Source organism: Herpailurus yagouaroundi, unplaced genomic scaffold (genome assembly GCF_014898765.1).
Source record: "Herpailurus yagouaroundi ecotype Mexico unplaced genomic scaffold, PumYag 159, whole genome shotgun sequence".
NCBI classification, from domain to species: Eukaryota; Metazoa; Chordata; class Mammalia; order Carnivora; family Felidae; genus Herpailurus; species Herpailurus yagouaroundi.
In genome coordinates this window covers 65,215,997-65,242,615 of record NW_024412400.1, presented here as the reverse complement: position 1 = coordinate 65,242,615, position 26,619 = coordinate 65,215,997, and the positions used below count along the sequence as shown (strand labels likewise).

General features: G+C 41.7%; 1 protein-coding gene across 6 annotated transcripts in view; it reads right to left on the bottom strand.

The window, feature by feature from the left end:
* FNDC3B (fibronectin type III domain containing 3B) overlaps window positions 1-26,619 on the bottom strand; it is a 360,687-nt gene that overhangs the window by 273,964 nt on the left and 60,104 nt on the right. For 4 of the 6 annotated variants that reach the window (XM_040480759.1, XM_040480762.1, XM_040480760.1 and 1 more), the window contains exon 2: window positions 9,595-9,733. In XM_040480759.1, coding sequence (XP_040336693.1) covers window positions 9,595-9,705 — 111 coding nt within the window. In that variant the 5' untranslated portion in view covers window positions 9,706-9,733. Of the gene's footprint in view, window positions 1-9,594; window positions 9,734-17,606; window positions 17,678-26,619 lie in introns of those variants that run through there. The other 2 variants (XM_040480764.1, XM_040480761.1) reach the window with 2 other exon arrangements.

The following is a 26,619-nucleotide window of genomic DNA, read 5'->3' as shown; positions in this document are numbered from 1 at the left end:
GAGACTCCTGAGAAGTAAATTGGATGCGAACCCCCACCTATTAAGGGATAATGTCTTCTATCACCCAACTCCACCCTAAGTGGATTCCCTGGGTCTTTAAAATAGGTATTGTTCACAGACAGGGTATACATAAGCCTAAGGTCTGATTTCCCATCACAACCCCCAAAAGAAACCTATGGCTGCCATTCCTTCGTAATTCCTAGTATACTTACATTTTATATTACTTTTATTTTCAGTCATGACTAAAGTCACCAAATAAATCATCAACAAAACAGTCATTCCAAAAAAGATACTCTTCATATGGACTTTTTGCAAGGTAAGGAGAAGAAAGATGGGTCTCAAACAGGCCCATTCTGACAATGCAAAACAAAAATTAAAACGGTGAAATCAGGACAGATGTATGAGGTACACGACTCTGGCTGGTTCAGCTACCGAACAACATCGCTGAGCAAAGCACATGCTTCAGTGTGTCACAGTTTCTCCCATAAGCTAGAACTCAACATTCCCACAAAGACCAAAGAAACTTCTGTCTGAAGTAGTAACACACTTCAGTCGGTGCTGAATTTTTCTAACTACTCAGAAAACACAAGAACATTTTAACGATACCTCTTAAAAATTAAGTCATATAACATAACTAGGTAACAAGCGCAAGTCCGTTACTCTCCAAATCTAAAGTTTGGCTCACATGATTTAATTTCCACGTCTTGAAAATAATACCAATGGAACCCTGATGACAGCTTTACTGACATATATACTTTCTCGTCAACCTGCCCCCAAAGCTAGACAGTCCGCTCCAGCTCTGTGCTGTCTCCATTTAACTGCCCAATTATTTGCCAAGCAGAAACCCTTAGCAAAGGAATTTTCTAAATGGAGGCTGTCCATTTTATCCAAACGCACACCTACTCTACCGCAAGGAGCAAGAAATGGGCAATAAAGAGTGGATCCAGGAGAGGCAGGGTCAAATTATTCCAATTAATGATCACGCCAAACACACCTGCTGCCCATAAAACACATTCCCTTCCAGCAATGATCTGATCTGATGGTCGCCTATTAAGGAAAAAGGCCCAGGGCAGAGAAGCAATAGCGATGTAGGAATGAACACGAAAATGGCACACGAATTCTGTTTTTTCTGGAGGCCCACTACAGTTCAGCTTCAGTTTATTCGAAACGTAGAGCTGGCTGGAAAATTACTAAGAGGCACCTAGTTCTGGCCAACCCCAATTTAAATGGAGAAATAGATGTAGTCTGAAGGTAGCTAAACCCAGAATTGTAACCTAGTTACAAGACTGTTGTCACTTGAGCAACTGGCTTCTCGGTAGGCTGTTTAATTTTTACATAAGCATTTGGAACGTAAAGATTCATGTTACTAATTTTATGCAGCTTGCTCACTATTGTCTTGTATATATCATTTCTATATAATCTTACTTTTAAAATCAATCATTTGAACAAAAAAGAGAAAAGTCTGCCAACACGAAAATGGCTATATGCAAACATATGTCTTAACACATGTAGACGGATCTTTGCTTCCTCTGTGTGTGTATATATATTATTTTTACTGCACTGTGTGATACAGCAATGGCTGTCACGTCGCATTTAACATGACACATACACATTTGCAAAAGAAAATAGACATTAGAGGTCGGAAAACTATCATATTTAATCTTATCCAAGGAGAAAGTTAATACAGAAATGCTATGAAATGCCTCATCTAGGTAATAACCAGGAAAAGTCTGCTTTGAAAAGATTCTATTTCAATAAGTATTTAAGGAAGCCTCAATTCTTGGAGACTGAAAAGCAAGATTATAAACACAAGTATCTGCATCTCTGCCCTTGGAACGATGATAGCTTGCATCTGTGTTTAATGTCCCTAACTGGTCTGTAAACAGTAAAAACCAAGGCGCCGGGTTGTTCCTTCTGCCCTTCCGATGCTTTGGGGAGCTCTCAATGTGGCACTGATTGGGGGCCCAAGTTCTGCTCACCGAAAAGCAGAGGCCAAAGAAAACAATACGTGGGTCCTAACTTGTAAGACATACAATTGAAACCCTCCCACAAAGCCAGGTGAACCAAAGCCCACAGCAGTTCATTTCACAAGTCGTAAGTAGAAAACTAAGAGGCTGAAAATCACTTCGTAAGTAGGATACAAAAATGAGTGTGCCTGAAAAGTCAAACATTTTTGCTCTGTTTAAAACATGAACTGCGTGAACAAAGGATGCGATTTCAAAGGTAAAAAGGTTGACAGTTTCCAGGTTCCAACTCGGGTGGCCATAGCACCCGGGCGAGCATGGAAACCGAGTGAAGTGGACAGAGTGGGGCCTGAGAAAGACGGTCCCCATCTAACGCGGGCAGTTGCCATTTTCTGCCAGTCATTGTTGCCAAGTGGGAAGACCAGCCCAATGTCATCAGATCTTCTGGGATATCCAGATACATAGAAAGATCCAGAATTTTATGTAAATCTTCCAATTTTTAAGTACCGGTAACCTAATTATTTTTTCAGTAATTGTATCAATTACAAAGAAGGGGGGGTGGAGGAGGCCTGTATGACAGATGCAACAAGTAGCCTGTTTTCAAGCCCTGGTTTAGACGAATTAAATTTGCTCATTTCACTCATCCTTCACCCATTCTGAAGGATTTACCGAGTGCTACCTCAGACGCCAGGCGTGGTGTGAAAAAGAGACATGGTCCCCGCTCTCCTGGAGTTTACAGTGCAGCCAGACGGTCAAACATTGCAGTAAACTGAAAACAGTCATAATGTTAAAACCACCGTAGAGTTTAAAATTGCCGTTGTTTTGCAATGCAACTTTGCCACTCCAGTGTTCTCCCTTAATCCTCTCCTTTTTGAAGGCAGCTCAATTTCTCCCATTTGAAGGATACGGCCTACGTTTTGTCTCATTATTATTGCCTTTGGCTAATTAAATTCTGAAGTGTCTCTCAACCCAGACAGCTCAGAGCTGTCATAATTACATGTCATATGCTGTAATTATCGTGGGTGCCACATATAACAACAGCCTCTGATAATATAGCATCAACATTTTCCTTTATGAGACAGAGATTATGCATAGGCTATGACTTTTCAGAAGCCTTTGTAGTGAGCGAAACTGGCAAACCTAAGGCAGAGAGGATTGTCAAACCAAACCACAGACCTGGATAAACTCACGCCTTTTTTTTACAGCTGAAAGCAGGCCCTCAGAAGCAGGGGTGGCTGCCTGTGCTGCTGGAAGGTAGCTCTGGGGGAGAGGTGACCCCACTCTGCATCTCTATGGGGTCAGTAATTCTGAAGGACATCATGGGACGCACAGCCACACTGGATGCATCGGAGGACAAAAAGATGCACTGACAAGAACACTGAAGAGCAAAGGCGCCAGAAAAGAGAGGGTAGAATGTGCAGATGCAGTTTGGAGCACCGCTAACATTAGCCCTCCCCTGAATATACTATCCCTACAGAGCAGCGTCACTTCATAAAACAGAACCCGATTACCTGATACGCAAAGCTGAGTAACAGTCCCAGACTTCACTTCAAGTGAGGTGTCTGTTCAGGCTCAGCCTCCCACAGACACTCTTCCTAGCCAGGTCGGTCTTCCTGCCCGCCTATTCCACTCCTGGTCCACCCCTCCCCTGTGCTCCCAGGGCACGGACGTATTCTACAATCCAAGCACTTCTCCTGTGGCTCTACACATGTATAAATACAGCCTCTTTATTTTGGTAAACCACGTTTTGCTCCCCAACTCGATCGCTCCTTCCTTCACGGCCAGAACAGTCGCATTAATCTTTGCATGGCCAGCACCTACCAGCACCTAGGGCAATGCTGGGACAGAACACACGGGACAAATACTTATTAAAACGAACAAATCTAGGGGCGCCTGGGTGGCTCAGTCGGTTAAGCATCCAACTTCAGCTCAGGTCATGATCTCACGGTCTGTGAGTTCAAGCCCCGCATCGGGCTCTGTGCTGACGGCTCAGAGCCTGGAGCCTGCTTCCGACTCTGTGTCTCCCTCTCTCTCTGACCCTCCCCCATTCATGTTCTGTCTCTCTCTGTCTCAAAAATAAACGTTAAAAAAAAATTTTTTTAAACGAACAAATCTATTACTGAGTCACTCCTTAAATTCAGTCGTAAATCCTACCCTCTCTCTCCTCCTTTCTACCCCAAATCTCCAAGAAAAGATGACCGCAGTCCCTTGACACCTGCGGCCTTCCTATGTGTGAGGGGTAGAGAGAACTTGGATGGCAGCTTGCGGTAACCATTTTCTTTCAACATCTGTGCACAACTTGTGCACTTCTACACCTGGATGCCGAAGAGTCTGCCCTGAGACTCAGCTGCCCCACGCTGAATTTCCCAAACCCAACACTTGACCAACCTACCTCTCTATCTTTGACGCGAGCCCCAGCCTCTAAATAGGATTCTGTCATACAAAGAGCTGTTATGTAACGTTGCTCCGCAATAATAGCTGCAGCCTCTATTTTCACCACCGGTCGCATTCTCATTTGAGTATCTTTCTGTTTCCCGGGCAAACTTCCCAAGAACTGTTTATCCATTTGTCTCCGCTGTACTGATTGTAAAACACTCTCTGTGTCTCCCTGACACGGTGGCTATCAGGATATTTAAAGAGTAAACCTGCATGGTGAGAGGATTTGAACTACTGAATGCACGAAAGGAAGCCATCAAGGAAAAGTTATTAAGAAGATATCAACCAGAACAGAAAGGGTCACTGGATTAGGAGGAAAAGCACATTTGATGTAAAAGACACGCCGATGACGAGCACCATCTGAACGTGGAAAGTTTTAATATGTTTAACGTGCTGTCTGGAAATGTGTACTCAAAAGAATGCTCCAGGAAATCTCTGGCTGTGTATTCTGTCTAGTGGAAACAAAGGCTTTCAAAAAGAAGAAACAAAAGGGGGGGCAGGGAACTCAGTCTTGATAAAATGACATGCTGAATGCTGATCAAAAGGAACAGGCAAAGTCAAGAGAACTACGGACACGGCTGAGGTACTTTAACCTGTCTTCCAGGGCAAGCCTGTTTACAGGTTATCCTGAACTGGAAGGAGAAACAAGTTTTCTGTTTACATTTAAGGAGATCTACTTCCTGAAGAAGAGGCAGTAAGAACACTCATTAGCAATTAATACTGTGCAAGCTTAAAGCGGGCGGGGTGGAGAAAGACAAAAGAAATATAACATGGTTACCAAACATTTGCTACTTTCCCTCAAAGAACAGTAGGACAGAGGGGCATCTAACCCATCCCCACTGGCCCCTTCATGAACACATATATGAGAAGAGTCACCAACAACACGAGAATATAAAGAGGCATTCCACCCTCCTCTAGGTTACAAGTGTCACAGATTAAGTTAGCAAATCAGCAAACTCTATGTTAACACTTCTGTTCTCAACCTAATGGTTTCCTTATTTAAACCCTGGTGACTGCTGTAATTCTTTTTTTTTTTAATGTTTATTTATTTTTGAGAGCAAGAGAGACAAGAGTGTGAGTGGGGGAGGGACAGAGAAAGAGAGGGAGACACAGAATCCAAAACAGGCTCCAGGCTCTGAGCTGTCAGCACAGAGCCTGACACAGGGCTCAAACTCACAAACTGTGAGATCATGACCTGAGCCAAAGTTGGGCGCTCAACCGACTGAGCCACCTAGGCACCACTGACTGCTGTAATTCTTCAGAGATTATTAAAATATTAAACCAATAGAAAAAGTTGGAAATTGGGCTGACGCTTACTCTTTTGTGCTTAAAACTAGCTATTACATTACCTCTAAAATATGCTAATAGTCTCTAACAAAGGTAGTTAGGTTATATACCATAGGTTCTGAAAATGTTTGCACCAATATTCTGATTATTGATGGGCATTCACTATAATTGATATGCTCATACACAAAAACTCAGGTCAGGAAACCTGATTTTTAGAACACGAGAATAGTATGCTGGCAGGCATATTAAAAGAAGCAAACTTTATTTAGCTATGCTGATCTATTCAGAGGTAGAACAAATTATAGTGACAGAAACAGAGATACTTTATTTAGAAAACAACAGTTCAAAATAAAGCTGCTCCCATTTCAATCCTAGGTAGATATCCAAGAGAAATGAAAATATACATCCACACAAAAATTTGCACACAAATGTTCACAGCAGTACTATTCATAATGGCCAAATAGTGGAAACGACCCAAATGTCCATCCACTGATGGATGAATAAACAAAATGTAATATATCCACGTGATGCCAGTAAAAAAGGCATAACGTATCGATACATGCCGCTACACAGATGAACCTTGAAAAGGTTACCCTAGGTGGAAGAAGCCAGCCACAATGGGCTACATATAGCACGAGTTCATTTACATGAAAGGTCCAGAATGGGCAAATTATCTACAGAAAGAGAAGGTAGATTAGTGGTCGCCTGGGAATATGGGGAAGAAAGGCCTGGGAAATGACTGCAACCGGGTTTCTTTGTATCATGATTAGAAGGTTCTAAAATTGTGGTCATGGTTGTGCAATTCTGTGACTGTAGCAAATTCCAGTGAATTGTGTACTTTAAATAAGCAAATTACATGGCATGTGGATTATATCTCAATGAAGCTGTTACATAAGCAAAGCTGTTAAGTCGCTTCGGTCCACACTCCGTGTTTACCATTGTTCCTGTTCGTTTTTTAGTTGGTAATATATAGTTTTCTTACATCTTCAATCATGAGGGTGGCTTTTCATTTTAAGAAAAGAATCATCTTTTTCCTGCTACCTCTATAAAATGACCAAAGTTTCAAGCTTTGGATCATGAAAATTAACAGTGTCTCTTATTTCGAGAGTCAGAGTAGGGCCGCGTATCTTGCCAAGGACCTGTACTAACTAAATCCAGAAACCATCAGTACAAAACTCAGGAGGAGGAGGCCTGTGGGGACTGAGGAGCTTTCTCATAACTGCGGTGGTTCTTTTGCATATACGGAAATGTTTAGAATGTCCTCCGCACAGCTGCAAAGTATTAAGAATGCTGTAAACACACACACACAAGGTAAGCCTCGCCATACACGCTCCCGGCAGAAATGCAGAGGCACAGCCCCGTGGCCAGTGGGCAGCATTTTAGAATGGTAGAATTGGAGAGGAGGCTCAAGGGCTGCCTCCCTCAAAATGTCACCCCCAAGGGCCTGCCAGGCAGCGCCTGCAACGTCCATCACTGAAGTCAGCCCTGTGTCTCCAAAAGGTCCACGTTGAGATGAAAAGGTGTTGCCTCAGAGGGACAGCGCAGTAAAAGCCTTCAAAAGCATTAGTAGGGCTTTCCGTGAGGAGAGAGCTCTCGCAAATGAGCCTGGAGCCTGCTTCAGATTCTGGGTCTCCCTCTTCTGCCCCTCCCCCACTCAATTCTGTGTGTGTGTGTGTGTGTGTGTGTGTGTGTCTCAAAAATAAACATTAAAAAAATTTTTTTTAACAAAATAAAATAAAAATGTGACTTGATACACCAAAATTATGAAGCAGCTTCTACTTGGAGCTGAGGTAGACACACAGAGCAGTGAAATGCCGCATGGCCTGAGGACGTCATAGTCTTTTCAGGCTCTGCTCATTTCTAGGTACAAAAAAGTTTACTTCTAAAGAAAGAATTAGAAAACTCTGTACGCTAGATTTCATAAACTACAAGAGGGTGTTCTGTGCAGACTGAATCACAGCAATGAGGAAGGAACCATGAAAACACATAAATGGTGCACAGTAGTAACAGCATGAGTAGGTGGCCTTGGGTCTCCCAGGTACACACGTGCAAACAGGAACTAGGTGACGACGCTGAGTCCCAAGATGCGTTCCAAGTTGAGTCGCATTTGAGCACGTTGGGGTTTTTTTAAACCTTTTAATTAGTGAGAAGGGAGACCAGACACTGCACCTTGAACAATTCATGGCACTCTGGAGATCTTCCCGTGAGCAGATCAGGGGGAGAACGATGAAGAGCATAAGGACTAAAGCCAGAAGGCTGCCGGGCCATGGCCCTTCACTTGGATTTTATTCCGGGTGTCACAGGACAGCTCTGAGCAGGGCAGTGACGTGATGCATGTGTTTTTTAGCAACTCTCTCCAACGAGGGCGGTGTGGCAAATACCTTCTGTGGCAAAAATAAAAGCAGACAGACCAGTGAGAGGAACTGTCCTCCCTGGTGAGAGACGTCGGCTTGGAGTCCAGCGGTAGGAGCGGAAATGAAGTGGACGTGGCAAATTATGGTTTCAGCAAGTGGTCCTGAGATGAAGCCAACAGGCCTTGCTGACAGGCTGGGGAGAGGAGGGTAGCAGGTCCAAGTGAAGACGTTGGGGTTGAGGAGCAATGGAGCTAAGGGGGCCGAGGCTGTGCTTAGAGGAGACCTGCCACGAGGGAGCCGAGACAGGAGGTGGTAACTGGGAAGGGCTGTGGAGTCAAGGGAGAGGCTCTGGCTTTGTTGGGTGGGGGAACGGGGTGGCTGTTTGTGCGTTTGAGGTAAAAGACACCACGGTGTGATTAGTGGCAATGATCCAGCCCCGAGAGAGAGAGACTGAAGAGTCAGGAGGGGAGATGCCTGTATCAGAGGTGAGAAGGGGTGAAATTCACTCAACCAACCAACGTTTACTGAGCACCATTAGATATTCTTTGCTCTTGAGAGGGTCACGGTCTAAAGAAGAAGAAAGTAATATAAATAAATGAGGCAGCAAAGTAAGATCCAATAGAGGCAGAGATGCCGCATGAATGGGCTATGATGGAGAAAGGGTGTTCCTGTAGCGGGAAAGATTGGGGGAGGGGAAATGGGCATGTACTCCCATCACCTGAATGGCTGTCTAAAACTCACTTGAATCATTGACAGAGTTTGGGTAAATACTCTTCAAGCAATTGTTCCCAATTCTACTTTTCCTAAGACAGAAACTTTCACGCTTCTAAAGAACGGCACAAAGACAAACGCTATTTATCTAATAGAAGACTAAGCAGACCCGGTTTTTGTGGTCAATAAAAACAATGTGTTATCAGAACAGCTCACCTAATAATTTCCTTACAGTTTTACTTACCACTTAAATCTCTCTCTTCCCAAGCGTTACATGAACGAGTTCAGCAACATCTTTTCTACTCAGTAGCATTCAATAATACTGACAAAGAAGTTTTACAGAAAAGAAGTACCATCATCTTCTGAGCAGCAGGCTCTATGTATGGAAGGGTGGCCCCAGGAGCCAGAGTGGGTTCACATGGGCCTGTGCATCTTGCCCAGGTCACTCACGCCCTGTGTCCCTGTGTGAGATCAAAACCTGACCCTCCCTCTGAGTGTCCTGCTCTGGCCGACCAGGCAAACCAGTCAAGCATAATATAGGACATGGATAAACAGACATTTTATTCCAAAGACTTGTACATATTTTCAAAATGATTCACTTCCAAAATCAGACATTTTTGTGACGCTTCACCAGGAATACTAACTGAATGAGATCAGATTTGCTGTTCTCAGACAACACAATGGGATATTTTTTGAAAGCATACAGTAATTCTACAACAGCACCGCCTACCTCCGGAACTATTAATGTTCAAAATCACAGATATTGAATCTCAAGCAAAAACAATGAGCTAATGTTTTGCACTCAGACAACTGTACTTAAATTCCCCTCTTGCTGCACCAACCTGCTGGGCTGCATCTCCATTCACCAAGTGAGGCATCATGGCGACCTCTCCGTTCAGCAATGGTGGCAGTTCCAGAGGGATTTGGTCGGTCATCATCATTGTGACGTACATTCATGGAGAATTTCCCTCAACTGGCTTCCTGTAAAAGAACCACCATCTTTTAAAAAGGACTCAGGACCCCGAAAAGTCATCTCTAACAAGTCAGCAATTTAAGTGCACTGTGATGAAGTCAGCTGAAAATCAAATCATTGTAATCACAGAGTGCTGCATTATTTTTTTTTAGTATTTGTTTTTGAGAGAGAGACAGACAGACAGACAGACAGAGCACAACAGGGAAGGGGCAGAGAGAGAGGGAGACACAGAATCTGAAGTAGGCTACAGGCTCTGAGCTCTCAGCCCAGAGCCCGACGTGGGGCTCAAACCTATGAACTGTGAGATCATGACCTGAGCCAAAGTTGGACGCTCAACTGACTGAGCCACCCAGACGCCCCTAGAGCACTGCATAATTGTGTCAGCCCCCAAGAAGGGTAAAGCAAAAGCAAGAAAACAGCCTAAACTAGGAGACCACAGACTTGAGTTTCCAAGCAGTTATGTGAACATAACCTCCTGGACCTAGACTTCGTCTTTTAGTTATAATTTTTTAAAATATATGAATAATAGCAACTACCCTGCCCCAAGTATCTTTTTGGATCTAAAACTAGACAAAACTGTGAGAAGGTCAAGTGTCAAACAAAAACTGGTGGTATCATTATCTTTAATTACAGAAAACAAGGCCAAAGAGGATGACCTATAAAAACAGGTGTTCCCTTTCATTAAGATCAAAATACTGTTCATAAGCAGTTAATCCAAGCAAGTTAACAAAGGTTATACTGCAATTGTTACAATTTCTGACCTTGCCATTAATTTGGTAATTAATCATGTTCTAATTATCTCTCTCTCGTCATTTCCTTGAATTGAATTTAACCTGCTGTGTATTTATATCTTTATCGCTGTGGAGATCTTGAACTTCCCCATATCCCAGCCAGAACCCAAGGCACCTTGTGCAGTGTAGGGCTGAAAGGCAGACTACCTTGCTTCACGGAATAAATGATTTTCAAACAAGTATTCAAAACAGTACAAAGTGCACTCTCATTCCAAAATGGTACTTGGTACCAATAATTAGCTTTCCAATACAATAGTCGGAAAAACAATAACAAATTCCTATACAGAATTATAATTTGTTCTTTCAGAAGTATTTAAACATCCTTCACTTATGCCTAAAAATTTATGGCACAAAAAGCTTAATAGCATGTGCAAGGAAGAGACAACAAATACATGCATTTAAGTCCATTCAGAAATAAAGCCACATAAACTTTTTGTCATTCATAATAAAGTCCTCCCAAATATCAAATGCAAGGATATTTGATCAATGAACACTTTAATACTCAATGTCCAAACCAGGCAAAACTGTGGGACAAATCCTTTAATGGCTGTCTCAAATCTGTCCCAGATGCGTAGGACAGAAAACAAATATTTTTCTCATTCTTAAACCCCTCCATTCTGAACATTAAATATACTTCCCTCTCCCACAATCCCACCCAAAGAAAATCCTTCTCTGGAAGTATCAAATGATGCATAAAAGCCACCCAAGAGATTGTAAACTTTTTTTATTTTAAATAGGTAAAATTTTACACTATTCATTATAACCCCATTTGGAGAAACTAATTATTTTAAGCACCAAACAACGAAGTCTTGTCCCAAATAAGGAAGCACATTCTATAATAACAGGTCTTATAATTCAGTGTTAATAGTACCATCATGCTGTTTTATGAGGCAATTACTCCGTTCCTAAGCAAATAAAGGTACAAAACCCAAAGCCCAATAGTTTATCCTGATGAAGGAAACAGATTCTTGCTCAATAAAATTAACTAAGGTAATCCCACTGACACTGTCATGACATCACCGTTTGAGTAGGTCGAACGATGGAGAACTGATGTCCATGTCAATTGTATTCCTAATATACTTAATCCTACTAGTGCATGAGGAAAGGCCAGCTACTTTCTCCAGACTGCTGATATTACACAGGCTTGTTTCTTAAGTGGAATGTTTTACTTCACATTTCTTCCGAATTGCAGGCTGGATAAACAGGGCAGTAATTTACATCAGGGGTCTGACTATGAAGCCTCTGGGGTGAAGAAGCACTCTCCTCTATCTTTTCTTCACTCCTCCCCAGGAAGAGTTCCAAGGCACTTGCTGGCACAGATTATGGCTCTGTCTTCTCTCCCTTCCCTGCTAAAGCAGTGAGGGGCCAAAGCCGTTTGCCACACAAGCAGTCCCCGGTCATGTCACACACGAGCACGAGGATGGAACCTGCACCTTTTTTCTCACCCAATGAGGCAGCAGGGGCAAACCAACTTCAGGGCCTGCCGGTAGGTCCCTGCAGCCTGGAGGTCCCGCCACTAGGCCAGAGAACAGTAAATGATGATGGGGGGCTAGGAGGAGGGGGGCCAGGACTGAGGTCCTTAGTCAGGACCTGCTTTGGGCTAAAGCTATTTATGCTCCACTGGTCCAACCCAGCTGCCTGATTTTCAGTATTTGGGGTTGAGACTCAAATCCAATTCACCAGTGCTATTTTATTCCTATTTGTCACTGTCTGTCTCTTGGGGATAACTGCAGGCACTGGATAGCAGGAGACAGTTGTAATCCGACACAAAATTCAAGCGTTCCTGGCCCGCTGGCCCTAATACCAAAGAATATCTCAACACCAACATTATATCTTACAGTGACAGTTGCAACGGAAGAAAGCTCCTGGTTGGTGCCATGTTACACAATGGGACTCGCTATTAACAGGACATAGCAATCCTGTCTTGCCAGGTAACACTCTTAAGCACAGATGTCACTTCCAAATTATGGAGTTAAACTCTAGGCCCTGCAACTCTGGGATTAGGGGAGAGACCTGAGGCCCACACGGGTTTTATAGACAGATGTAGGATGGGAGCCCAGAGTTGCAAAAACACCCGAAGAAACCCAAGTCCACCAGCAAAAAGACGTAAGTGGCATTTGCTTTTGAAAACTGTACAGACAATTCTGGTAATACAACTATTCTATAAAGAAAAAAAGATGCCAGAATCCTTTTTTTTTTTCTTCCCCCCTACTACAATGGATTGTCTACCTCACAGATGTATAGTGGTTATTGCAGACTGCGGAGGGGAGCAGGGGAGGGGAAGGCAGGAGGAACTGCACATAAAATAAAGTCAACTATACGACCATCACTCAGATGGCAATCAGTGAGAATTTATAAACATCAGACACTCCTACTGTCTAAACTCAACCACACTGTTAATCATGGAGGAAAATGGAAGGATGGATATAATGCATAGAAAGCCACTGTGAACCCTGGCACAGAGTCTCCCTTCTCCATAACCAAAGCTGCTGATCGATCCTCTTTTTTCCTAGGCCACTGGCTTGCTAAAAGCCGACGTCTGTTTTCTAATCTCTGAGTTTTAGCAGAGATAAACCAGACTTTATCCTGAGTGGAATATTAGGTAAGAGATTCATCGAGGTGAGGTGGTACACACAGCCAGCAATATTTAAATTCCCATTTCTAGGCTCCATACGCATACGTAGGAGAGTTTCATTTGCCTGAAATGCAAGAGATATATGGAAATAATCAGTAAGTTATCTCTAAGCAAGATAATGCCCGGGCACCTGGGTGGCTCAGGTCATGATCTCGAGGTCTGTGAGTTCGAGCCCTGCCTTGGGCTCTGTGCTGACAGCTCAGAGCCTGGAGCCTACTTCAGATTCTGTGTCTCCCTCTCTGCCCCTCCCCCGCTCATGCTCTGTCTCTCTCTCTCTGTCAAAAATAAATAAACATTAAAAAAAAAAAAAAAGATAATGCTCAGCTATTTAGAAAGGAAACCACGTCCAAGTTGTCCCTTAACATTATGACGGAATACAATTTAGCATCACAGACTGAAGGATAAGCGAAAAGGCAAGAAGGGGACTTGAAGAAAAATGAAAACCACAGATGCAAAACATAAAATAGGATACACACTAGTACCGTTTTGGTTATTTCCCAGTGATGAGGAGAAATGTAGCAAGTTTCCCCAATACGAAATGCAAAGTCAAATATTCAGGTATTAAAGTGGGAAAACCACACTGCCATTAAACATTGACAGTTAAAGAAGGTTTAAGTCCGGGGGCGCCTGGGTGGCTCAGACGGATAAGCAGTTAAGCATCCATCTTCGGCTCAGGTCATGATCTCACTCACAGCTTGTGAGTTTGAGCCCCACATCGGGCTGTCTGCTGTCTGCACAGAACCTGCTTCAGATCCTGTCCCCTCTCTCCCTCTCTCTCCCTCCCCTGCTTGCACTCTCTTCCTCTCTCAAAATAAATACTTCAACTTAAAAAAAAAGAAGGTTAAGTCCAGCCAGAAGACTTGGGAAGGCTTACTAGGCATCAATCATTCAATCGATCAGCTCCTGAGAAGGTGAGTCTCCTGTGTTTGGACTGGTAACCCAAATAAACTGCACCGGTCCTCCATTTGAACAGGTGTGCCTCAACCCCACCGCTCTGAGGAGACCCATGTGACATACCCAAGAGACCCCATATGATGTTTTAATGGAATGAAAAGATGAAGCAATAAATGTGGAAGGCTTACTACCCAAACAGTTGACCATGAGGACCAAAACTTATGCTATTTGCAATGACTGTGGATGGAAAGTCACACATCTTCATTACAGAGAAGGCTGGCCATAACTTTAGTTTTTCCCAGGGATGTGGGGTCACTGTTTACAACAATACTGCCTGCAATCACAAGGTGATGTGTTAAAGAGTTACTGAAGCATTTTGACCTTGCACGCAGAGAAATTCATGCCTACTTTTTGGGTTTTTTCCTCTTTCTCATTAGGAAACACTGCAGACCATCCCTCCTCACATTTCAGGACCATATCCTAAATTTGCTGTCTTACCTCTTCCTTGGGCTCCTTAGGAAGCCAGACTGCTAGTCATGTACACGAGTAGAAAGGAACAGTCTCTGTGGGGTCACTGAAGCTCCCCTATGTGCCTTGAGCCACCTTCCTTGACGATTTGCTGATTATCAGCTCTAAGAGAAGCTGAATGGCCAGATGTGTGATCTCTGGAAAACTGAGCTGTAACTGTTTTTTATTTGAGTCAGAAAGTCTCATGACAAACCACCCTGACAAAACATTCATTTTTCTGGTCTGGGTTCTTTCTCCCCTAGACAAATGTGTATCCGGGCTGGCCAAATGGATCACGGAACTCAAGTATTTCAGACAAGGCTGTACCACATTCACACCGTCCCCTTCACACACAACAGAGTTCTTGCAAAGATCTCATTCTTTAGACCACTACCCTTTACAAATAAAGAATAAATGTCCTGCAAGACTAATGAGAATTAAAAAATGGAAAATGGATGATTTCTATTACAATGCTTTTTTCTAATCATCTGAATTTATTTATTTATTTGTTTGTTTATTTATTTATTTATTTATTTTTACACAGGGCCCCAAGGTTTCACTCCTGTTCTTTATTTTGTTCTTACCCACACCCATGCTTCCATTTCAAAGAATTCGGTAACAACCACAGGCCTTCACAACCTCTCCCCCTAACCACACATCCTAACACTAAAACCACAAGTGCTTCATGCCCAGCTAGTTCTCGTCTTCTGACTGACAGGGGAGGGATGCCACACGAGCACTTGTGGTTAACTTCCCCCTCTCCTGCGAGAGCCAGTCGTTTGCCACCTTGATTACCTGCTAGCAAGGCCCAGCACTAGGGAAGAAGTCCTGAGCTAACAGCAGGCGTGGGGGCTGGGCGCTCTGAGAAACGAACAGATCCTCACTGTTAGTTAAGACATTTAACTCCGTCCAAATATGCCCCAAAGCTTTTAAAGAACACCTTATTTTAAAAGAATATTACAAAAGGTCTTCAGTTTTTACGTTACTCTAGGCAACTGGCTTATTACTTTTTCCTCTTATTTGGCTTTCCCAACTCTAAGTCTAAAAAGGTTTTCCATGGTATTTTGGCCCCAACCTATACCAAGAAACACACTGGCCAAATTCATGAAAAACTGGATTCCCAGGAGAGAACCGCAGATCCATTTCCAAAGGCCAGAGAAAGCAATTATATACTAGGAAGCTTTTCTAACTTGAAAAAACCAAAGCCCTAATCGCTGTTGGGAGAGTTTTAAAATCGGTGAACCTGGCCTTCAAATTAGTAACAAAATGTCCTGGTCCCTCACTCCATGGGCCGATGACCCAAATTTCCTTACATTAATTCAAAATGTGAGTTGGCAGTACAGTACACAAATTAGTTTCAGACAACAAGAGAAAAAGAAACGTAACAACACCAAAAGGAGCAAAGTATAACCCTCAGAACCAAAGGGGCCCACACAGCTGCAGGAGGAGGGGACTCTGAGTAACATCTCAAGTCAGGCCCTGAGGCACAGCTCCCAGGCTCACTTCACCTACACTCTGACGTTGTTTTTGACTGATTTCTAGACGATCCTAGGGAAGTGTCTAAAAAGCAGATGCGGTGAGGAAACCAATGAGAAGAACGCACATGATCAGCGTTAACTTTTCGCCTCCATTCTGCATTTTAAAATGCACTTTCAGAAACCAAATGGGTTCCTTGATGAGTGGGACATTGATGAAAACATATCAATTACAGGAACTTTTTATAAAGCAATTGGGCAAATAATCTAATAAATATTAACCTGTAATTAATTATTTTTTATTAATTTTTTTATTAAAATTAACATTTATTAATGTTAATTATTAATATTTATTAAAATATTAATCTAAGTAATACTAATTAGATTGATTTTTTGGCCTAATAAATACTCTTCAAAATTCATGCCACTGAAGATAACTGTGATTCCATAAGGTTTGTATTTTTTCCAATAAAACAGAGATTAACCAATCACATTCACATAATCTAAACAGCATGTAAACATTTTGCCTGCAACATGCTTGTTCTACAGCCAGAGAAAAATACTGTCATGGGTACATTAGTAAAACCATAGCTTGATTCACACTTCAAGAAAATTTCCTTCTCTACTAAAAATACCAATTGACTTCTAACACTGTGGGCCAGCTTTTAGAAAATTGTTACAAACGTACCAGAGAAACGTTCTGCTATTTACACAATACTAATAAGAAAAAGCAACTTTTTCTTGTTGCAAAGGCAAGAAAAACCCCAGCAGTAGTCAGAAAGACAAAAGGACAAACTAACTCAATCATGGAAGACAGGGGGGGTTTACTTTACCAAGTTGTGTTTGGGGCAAAAGGGTGCTACGAGGTAACTAAGAAATCACTGTATTCTTTTACAACAATGTAACTATCAGGTAGCTAATGCTTTATGAGTGATTACAAGTTTCTAAATGGCTAAGTCTAATAAAAATTTATTATGACAAACATTTGTGCAGCTGATTTACATTTGTCTGTGCCGTGGCTGGAGTAAAACAAAACAAAACAAAACAAAATGTAGAAAAGTCAGAATTATGACAGAGAATCACAGAGCAGAGAAAAAAGAAATAAAGAAAAACTATGTTCACGAACCTGGTCTCATATGGGTGGCCTTTATGCCCATATGCCATCAGTCAAAAGACTGACAACTTCCTAATGTGTGGTCTCTCCCTTTGTAAGCTTTATTAGCAAGATTCAGAAAGACAAAGAAGGAGGGAGAGAGCTCAGAAAGAGGAGGGGAGAGAAGGAAAAAAAGTTAGCTGTACACATTCCTGACAACTAATACGATGTCAAAGTATCATTTGTTATTTTATCTTCCTCATCAGAAAAACCTCTTTCCTTACTGCTCCACACTGGTTTTAAAAGGTAAACCCCTGGACCGGTATTTCAAGACCTGGAAACTCTGAAAATGGTTGTCATTTCTAGCCTTCAGAGCAAAACTAGAAAGAAACAGCTTTCTAATAATAACTATGGAAACACCAATAGCATCAATAGGGGAGGAAAAGCGATTGAAACAAAACAGAAACACTGTGCAATCATCTTTACCTCTGGAGCTGAGAAAAATCTGCCCATCGATCAGCACACATCTGTTTTTACCACCTCCCTGCGCCTATGAGAGGAGAGTTTTTCTCTCCCTTCTCAGCAACATAAAACCAGCTCCCTGCGTGTGGCTCTGCCCATGCAGATTAGCACGTGGCCATTTACAAACCTGGACGTTGAGAAAGCTGGGGTGGTTTTAGTGTTTTTTCTTGCCCTCACCTCTCCCGTACCGTGGACTGGAAAGGTACTTGGAGACAGGAAAACACTCCCCTTTGCTTTTTAATAAATCAAATTAAATTGGGGGGGAGGGGGGAGGGGGGGAGGATATGGAGAGGGACTATGGATTTTTATCCGAAATCTTCACAGCCCCTTGGCTATCAAGAGCTCAAAGGACCAGTGTGTTATGGTAAAAAGCATTACAGTAGGACTCCAGGACTGAGTACTGCAAAGTCTGAGTTCTAATCCGGGGTTTGCCCACTTACTCTGAAGTTGAAATGTCCCCTTTCATGAAAGGACAAGAGTATAGATTAGCCTTTAAGGTTCTTTTCTGCTCTTAACAGACCACACTTTCAAACACCACTGCTGACTTAACACAGATTAAACTCAAGCTAGAAAGACGCTTACTCAAACTCTGAAAACCTATAGTTGCTCTTACTTGTGAAAGTAGAACCTGAGCCTCATGCATAAAAGGGAGGAAGGATCTAAGCAAGATGTTGGAAAAAAGAATGTATTGAGCAAACAGCGATGGTAATCACTGTGTTTTTATGCCAATGAAATCTAATTTTACAGCTGAGTTCCACACAGCTGTGGAAGAAAGACTCTTGCCACGGCTTGCCACGTGAATGAAAGGAGGAGGGGTGATCACTGTTCAAGCAGAAAAACCTCTTGAGACATGAGCAGTACCTGTAGGTATGCACCCAGCTGGTTGGTTGAGGCACAAATTGTCTGGAATTTGTCTTCTGGTCTGATATGGGTTCATTAGCGAAGTTAAATCACGGTCGTCTAAAAAGTTCTCAGCCTTAAAAACATTCTTGCTTTTTGCATCCAATTATAAACACAGGACATTCAGGTGCAGTGTTTAAATCCACAAAGAAATCCTGTGAAATCGAGTTCAGATTAAAACCACCACCACCTCCCTGGATTAAAATAAATAGTGGCTTAAGCAACAAGTAAAAAAGAATTGTCCACTGTGATCTGGGGAACAAGGAGGGATGCCAACTTGTCTAATATATAGGCCTTGCCTTCAAGAATACATACATGTTTTTTTGTGCGTGTGTACTTTTAGTTTGCCTTTGCTTAAATGGCAAAGCACACCCCCATGTCTGAACTCAAAACTACTACGCAGGGGTGCATGGGTGGCTCAGTTGGTTAAGCATCTGACTTCGGCCTGGGTCATGATCTCGCCATTCCCAAGTTCAAGCCCCACGTCAGGCTCTGTGCTGACAGCTCAGAGCTTGGAGCCTGTTTCAGATTCTGTGTCTCCCTCTCTTTCTGCCTCTCCCCATGCTCTGTCTCATGCTCTGTCTCTCTCTCTCAAAAATAAATAAACATTAAAAAAAAAAAAAACCCTACTATCTAGAAGGCACCATTTTTGGTGGGGGAAGGGGAGTCTATATATCTACAGATTATATGTAAACACTACACTAATCTGAGGCTACTTTTATAATTCTCCATAAATAATACAGAGGTTGCTTCCATAACTCAATACATCCCAAGTCTTTTAAAAAACATAAAACCGGGGCACCTGGGTGGCTCAGTTGGTTGAGCGAACGACTTCGCGGTCCGTGAGTTCGAGCCCCGCGTCAGGCTCTGTGCTGACAGCTCAGAGCCTGGAGCCTGTTTCAGATTCTGTGTCTCCCTCTCTCTGACCCTCCCCCGTTCATGCTCTGTCTCTCTCTCTCTCTCTCTGTCAAAAATAAATAAACGTTAAAAAAAACTTTTTAAATAAAAAATAAAAATAAAAAATATAAAACCTATAGGAAAAAAAAATTACAGCACTGTATATTTACAGTCTCTGGACCTGAGATCCACATCCACATATATGTAACAACTCAGTTCTACAAATATTAGATAAAAGGAAAGGGGACCCATCTACAAACAAAAGCTTAACGAATGTTTGTTTGGTTTGTTCAAGTTTGAAGTTTGCTTTGTTTGAAGTTTACATATGTAATTAGACATTTTTATTAGAACACCTCAACTCCAGCTACACTCAGCACAATAAATCTGACCTCCCAAGGATGACACTCTAGCACCTGCAATGAAACATTCCAAAGCTATGAGGCCTTATTTACACACATATCCAACCTAACTTTCCCCACATACTTTATCCATGGATGCAGGTAACTGAAAATACATATTTTCAATGAAATTTGGACTTGTATGGCTCTTTCTTTATATCCATTTCTATAGGGCATTGAAGAAAAGTCTAGAAAACTATAGTCCAAGAATGTAAAGGTCATTTCTTTGAGTTTATTTATTTTGAGAGAGACAGAAATAGCGTGAGTGGGAAAGGGACAGAGAGAGAGAGAGAGACAGAGAGACAGAGAGACAGACAGAGAGACAGAGGATCCCAAGCAGGCTCTGTGCTGTTGGAGCTTGAACTCATGAAACCATGAGATCATGACCTAAGCTAAAACCAAGAGCTGGACCCTTAACCAACTGAGCCACCCAGGCACCCCTGGAAAGGTCATTTCTAAAGCCCCCTCCAGTTCTAAGACTTCCCACCACCATACCACCTACCTCCAAACTGCATGAGAAGGTAGAAAGAGATGAGATGTGAAGTCAGAAGACACGCTCTCCTTCCCAGCACCCGCAATTCACTCCTTACCCAGCCCTCAGGCACCACTATCTGCCTGAAACCCCCACAGCACTGCCTTTCCTCTGTGGTTCAGGGTATTCCTGCACAGGCTGTCTGCATCTCAGTTTCTGCATCTGTAACAGGGGTGCTTAACATGGCTTCTAGACTCCCCTTTAATAAAACCCCAAACGTATTAAGAATTAAGTTCACATTTGTGCAACCACTGAGTACCTAACAGCCACACATAACACCCTTTATTTGGGGTTAAAAATGTGTTACAAGCACCAAACAATTGACTGCTTTCTGGGAAAGGGTTAGAAGAAGAGCTCCGAAGCTCTTCCTTTAGCCGGGGGGGGGGGGGGGGGGGGTGGTGGCAAGAGCACGTGTGAACCACCTCGCACTAATGCTCATCCAGCTTCACAATATTCATGTGAGGTGGGCGGTGTTCCTCTTTTACATATGTAGCAACTATTGAGTAATCTGCCCAAGGAGACTCAAATAGAAAGTGATGGTAAGAATAGCCAACTGATTATAACATTCAAGATTCTCCCAAGGAAACACAAAGTGGACAAGCTGATGCAGAATTCACAGGTTAGTGGCTTTAAAAATTATATAAAACATTATCATGGTGCTTTGCAATGTTCATCATTGTTGAATCACTGTTGTACACATGCAACTAATAGACTATTGTGTGTCAACTGTATTTTTATTTTTATTTTTTTTAAGTTTATTTATTCTGAAAGAGAGGCAGTGGGAGAGGCAGAGACAGGGACAATCCCAAGCAGGCTCTGTGCTGTCAGCTCGAACCCACAAACCGTGAGATTATGACCAGAGCTGAAATCAAGAGTTGGATGCTTAACAAATGGACTGAGCCACCCAGGCACCCCCTTTTCTTTTCTATTTTTTGTTAATGTTTATTTTTGAGAGAGAGAGAGCATGCACACATACACACACGAGCAGGGGAAGGGCAGAGACAGACAGACAGACACCAAGGATCTGAAGCAGGCTGCACGCTGTCAGCGAAAAGTCCAACACAGGGCTCCATCCCATGAGCAAGGAGATCTCAACCTGAGCAGAAGTCTGACACTTAACCGACTGAGCCACCCAGGCACCCCTTCCTTTTTTTTTTTTTTTTAATTGAACAAGCACATGACACAAAATTCAAAAAGTAACTTTCAAAGCCACTCAGTAAAAGTACATTTCTCACCTATCCTCCACTGTTCCCCATACAACAGCAACAACTCTGAATTTTTGATGTACCCTTACCAAGGTACAGATTTAATAATTTTTAAAACATTTTTAAAGTAGCTTAAGGAAGGGTAAGCAAATTCACTGTATTAGCATGTAGTCCAGATGGTTAAAAGTTAACCAGGGAGGGGGAAAAACCCCTGCATAAACCATGTTTTAAACTAGTAGAGTGATACTCTCCATGGTGACTGTTAATGAGATGTGCCAGGACTAACCACAAAAGCAAGAATGCAGCTGACCGAATTATTGATGAGGTGGTTAGAATAAGGCCTTTCGTACGAAGGGTTTCGAGATCCTATTATTTTCAAGATCTCAAAAGGACTTAGTTGAAAGATACCTTCTAAAATGGCATTACAAAAGGACCTGAACAAAATTATCATCTGTTGGCTGAACAAATATTTATTGAGCACCCACTGTGTGCCAGTCACTGTACTAGAATCCTAGGATTCTAGAAATATTGGCACGGGGTTAAGCAGCATTACAGTGAAATGTTACACTGGATAACTAAAACAGAATCCAAGCTGGATACTTCTGATGAAACAACACAGAGTCAACAGACCTCCATGCTCTGTGAACCCTTTCATCGGAGATAAACTCCAGTGTCTAAATTTGGTTTCCCAGCTGTGGCCTCTTTTCTCGACTTAAGTGTTCCAGAAGAGGAGTTTGTCTTCAAAACATGCCCCCTACCTCAATCTTCACTTCTGATCAGCCAGGAGGATACTAAAATTGTTTCTTGAATCAGCTCATATAGAATTCAACCATGTTTACGTTACATACCCAGTTTTGTTTATGTAAACAGATGTCATAGAACACTCTTTATAAGGAAAACCGTCTGCACCATTAAGATCGTTGGTGTTTTGTCTATTTATACTTACGTATTTCAAAGATTTCTGACATTTCATTAACAATCGTAGATGTTGGTTCAATTTTTTTTTTTTTAATATCTCATTCTTTTCTCCACCTCTAAGGCGAAGGGGGTGGGTGTCAATGAGAGAATACTATAGGATACATGAAAACCAGCATGGTGTTATTTCTTGAAGAATCACTACAATTGATGACATTCTCATAAGCAACTTGGTATTTCACTTAAAGTGACTAAACACAAAACACACACCAGGTGTTTCTTTGAGCTTAAAACCTACTGAAACAGAAAGTCCACATGAAGTGACAAAACTCGCAAAAAAACAAATTAGCAGGTGCAAAGACTCATGTAAGGAAACATCTATTTACTATTTCAGATTAACTTATTACTATAAAATTTTAGTATGAGATAATATATGCAACCACATTACTAATTTAGACCAACATTTTTTAAAAAAACACAAAAATGTGGAATTCTTTAGGAAAACTAAATTCCTCTTCTCAAGGGGAAAAAAAAAAACGGTCACGTACCACAGAACATTAAGGAGGTTGGTTTTCCTAGATGAAGATAATGACTCCTATCCATGTGCTTTACGTGCAAGTGGATGAATCTAAATGTTTGAATGTATGGTGCCTGTCTATATTCTAAACACTCCCTGTGAACGAGGAGGACATCATTAACTACACTAATATAATTTATTAAGAAAATATAAGGGGGCTACATTTATTCATTTAATAAGCACCTAGGTTCTGCTCAGTGCAAGATACTTTTAATCTGAAATCATGCAAATTCTAAACCTGAGGAGTCTGTTAAGATGTCAAAATCTTTCCAGCAAAACAATTTTAAATGTCAACTCGGATACAAAACCCGTATTCTCCAATTCAATTTTCATATTTCCCATAATGACAATGCATGAAAGACACACGCAAAAAATATTGCCATGAATGTCACTGAAGAACTCAGAAGCATGGGAATGAAAAAGACAAAGAACATTTTAGGGTTATTAATAGTTCTCACCTCATGATCCCCAAAAAAGGGTCCCCCACACCACACTGTGAGAACTACTGCACCAAACTAAGCTGCTTAGATGTAAAAGAAGAAAATTTTAAGTTCACTCTCTAGTAAACAAAGATGGCTGTCCTTATATTATAGTCTGTATATTCACAATTCACCTGACAGATTCTGAACAAAATTATTAATCCAAATGAAAAGCTATCCAATTCTAGCAGGGATTTCTCTCTTTAGGACTTTATGTTACACTCTTTAAAGCACTTTGGGGAGGGGCACACTGCCAGTGCAGAGCCTATTTGGGATTCTCTCTCCCTCCCTCCCCTCCTCCCTCTCTGCCCCTCCCCTGCTAGCTCTCTCTCTCTCTCTCTCTCAAAATAAATAAATAAACTTAAAAATAAATAAATAAATCACTTTGGTGAAACACATTCATTTGGTAAAATCTTGAAGGAAGTAAGAACAGTAGGCTGGTGGGATAAGAAAATGGATGTTGAAGGCCAGGTCCCCCTCTGCAAGGATGGTCAGCAAAACTGGAGGTCAGGAACAGGGTAGGACCAGCTTCCAGTAAATCCAGGCCTGCTAGATGGGACTCCCATTCAACCTCTCCTGATCAGATTCACGCCCTGTACTCAAAGCAAATAATCAAGCTCACAACAATCATCGGGGACATGATGAAGTTCCCCGGGTCACACATAAGGCCAGCATGCTAGCTCTGTTCATCATCCAGCTGGTCTGCTTTGTAGGGAGGCTGGAAAAGAGTCATTCTACTGGGAAAATGTTTACTCTTTCAGATGGAGAAGGGAAAACATGAGACCATTGAGTTGATGGAGCCCCTTGATGAAGAAATCTCTGGAATCATGGAAGTAGCTGGAAGAGTTAAGAGCCAAGGCAACCATCATGTGTGTATCTTATGTCCAGTTTAAAGAAGATAACCATCCTTTTGCTCTTGGACTTTACAATGAAGCTGTGAAAAATACCCATGAGTTCCCTCGGTTTTTTCCTTTGGGGGTTGTACAATAGGATTGATCTTGATGATTTTTTTATGATTGCAAATGAGCTACACTAAATACTATTTAAGGAGGCCCTGGATATTTGAAGGAAAGATTTCCACGATTTTTAGTATTTAATTTATTCTCTTTTTAATTTCATTTACCTTTGTTAGACATTACAATCTCTTTTTTTTTTTTTTTTTTAATTTATTTTAGAGACAGCAAGCACAATTGGGGGAGAGATAAACAGAGACAGAGAGGGAGAATCTTAAGCAGGCTCCATGCTCAGCACAGAGCCCGATGCAGGGCTCAATCCCACGACCCTGGGATCGTGACCTGAACCAAAATCAAGAATCAGATGCTCAACTGACTGAGCCACCCTGGCATATGGTCAGATAATCTGCAAGAACAAAGCAGTTGCCCTGAATTTACTTTCCTGTTTTATTAACAAAAGTTTAAATGGTTTTTAAAAGATCTCAAGTCCAAGGAATAAAGACAAAAATTTGTGTTGCCATTCCCAAGTAAGAATCGTGCCTGCTCTGATCGCTAGACCTTCGTTTACTGCTCAACACCGTCATTCTAAATCCAGAGACAACTTGATCTAGTATCTTCTAGGGTCACTAACTTATTTTCTTTTGCCTCAGCCTATTAGGTCTTTCATCAAAGAATCCGAAAAAAATCTTTCTGAGGCATAAGAACTCTTACAACAAGAAACTCAAGTTTCAAATATAGACAAATCAGTAAGACAGTGACATTCATCTCCTAGAGCAACAAATTAGTAAAATTAAAATACAGTACGGCTAACTGATTTGCATGCAACAAACAATACTAGATAAGAGACTTCGCTTTTATTTTTAAAAATAGATTTAATAAGCCTATTACTTTTCCACCAGCCACTATAAATAAATGGAACTCCAAAATATCTTTCTCTCTGCAAGAGCGTCCTGGCCAGTCCCTGTTCGGCTGACCCTGAGTGGAATGTGTATTGACATGGCCCAGGGGCAGCATTGTGTGCTGGTGGGAAACCACTTCTCACAAACCTCCCATTCAGCGCAGGGCTCCACAATAGGTACTCACACAGGAAGCGGGCCTTGCTAACAGCACCTCTGGTTGTTCCAGAGAGCTTTTCCAAGGCAGCAGGTCCAGTGAAACCCTGCAAATGCCACATTCACAGGCCCTAACTGCCTAGACTTCAGGGTCAACAAAGCTAGTGTTGCCCGCAACCACCGCTCTGGTTCTTCCCAAGGTGAAATTGAAACGGTGAACAATTCCGTTTCATTTTCCTAGCTTATCTTTCAGGACATCACTCTGTTCAAAAAAGTAAAACCCACAAACACACACAAACATGCACACACACACACACACACAGCCATAACATTTTTTTTCTCAAACTGTAAAACACTCCAAGTGTCTATTGCTTTTCAAAGCCAAATGAAAAGTGTCAGTATGGAATATGGACTTTAAAATATCAAAGCTTCAAAAATCACTATTATCTCTACTGAAAATTATGATTCCTTAAATATTGACCATTTTGTTTAACTGCAAAGGATAAAAATTATTATTTTAACTCCTAATAGAAAAGCAGGCTTTGTCAACATCGTATCAATAATGACTTCTGCACAAATGTGGGAGGAAATAAAGGTAGCTGCTTATACATGCCATCAAATCCATCAACTGGTGGTTGAAAAATGCAGTTAATAAACAGGTTTTGTCAACTCAATGCTAAACCACTGAACTACTGGTAATTCTTTCTCCTCCCAAGCATGTAAAAAACACAACCTGGTTGTTTGAAAAAATGTGTTCATTAAATTCTCAATCCCCCAGTTTCTCAACCTGCAAAAGAGAGGTAACAGCTGTTTCCTACAGTAATATTTTTAGACCATTAAATAATTTAATGATATTGGGCAAAGGGCAACCCTCCTGGATAGTTTTCCTCATTTCTCTAATTAAAGTACTGACCTCCATCATCAAGGTCCCTGCCAGCTCTAATAATCTATCAATTTGGGCACAGCAACAAAGAATATCACAATTAACACATACATGGATTTATTAGAAGTGTAATACTTAAGGCAGCCACCGTAAAAATAAAAGGTATCTGCACCTATGCCAACCATA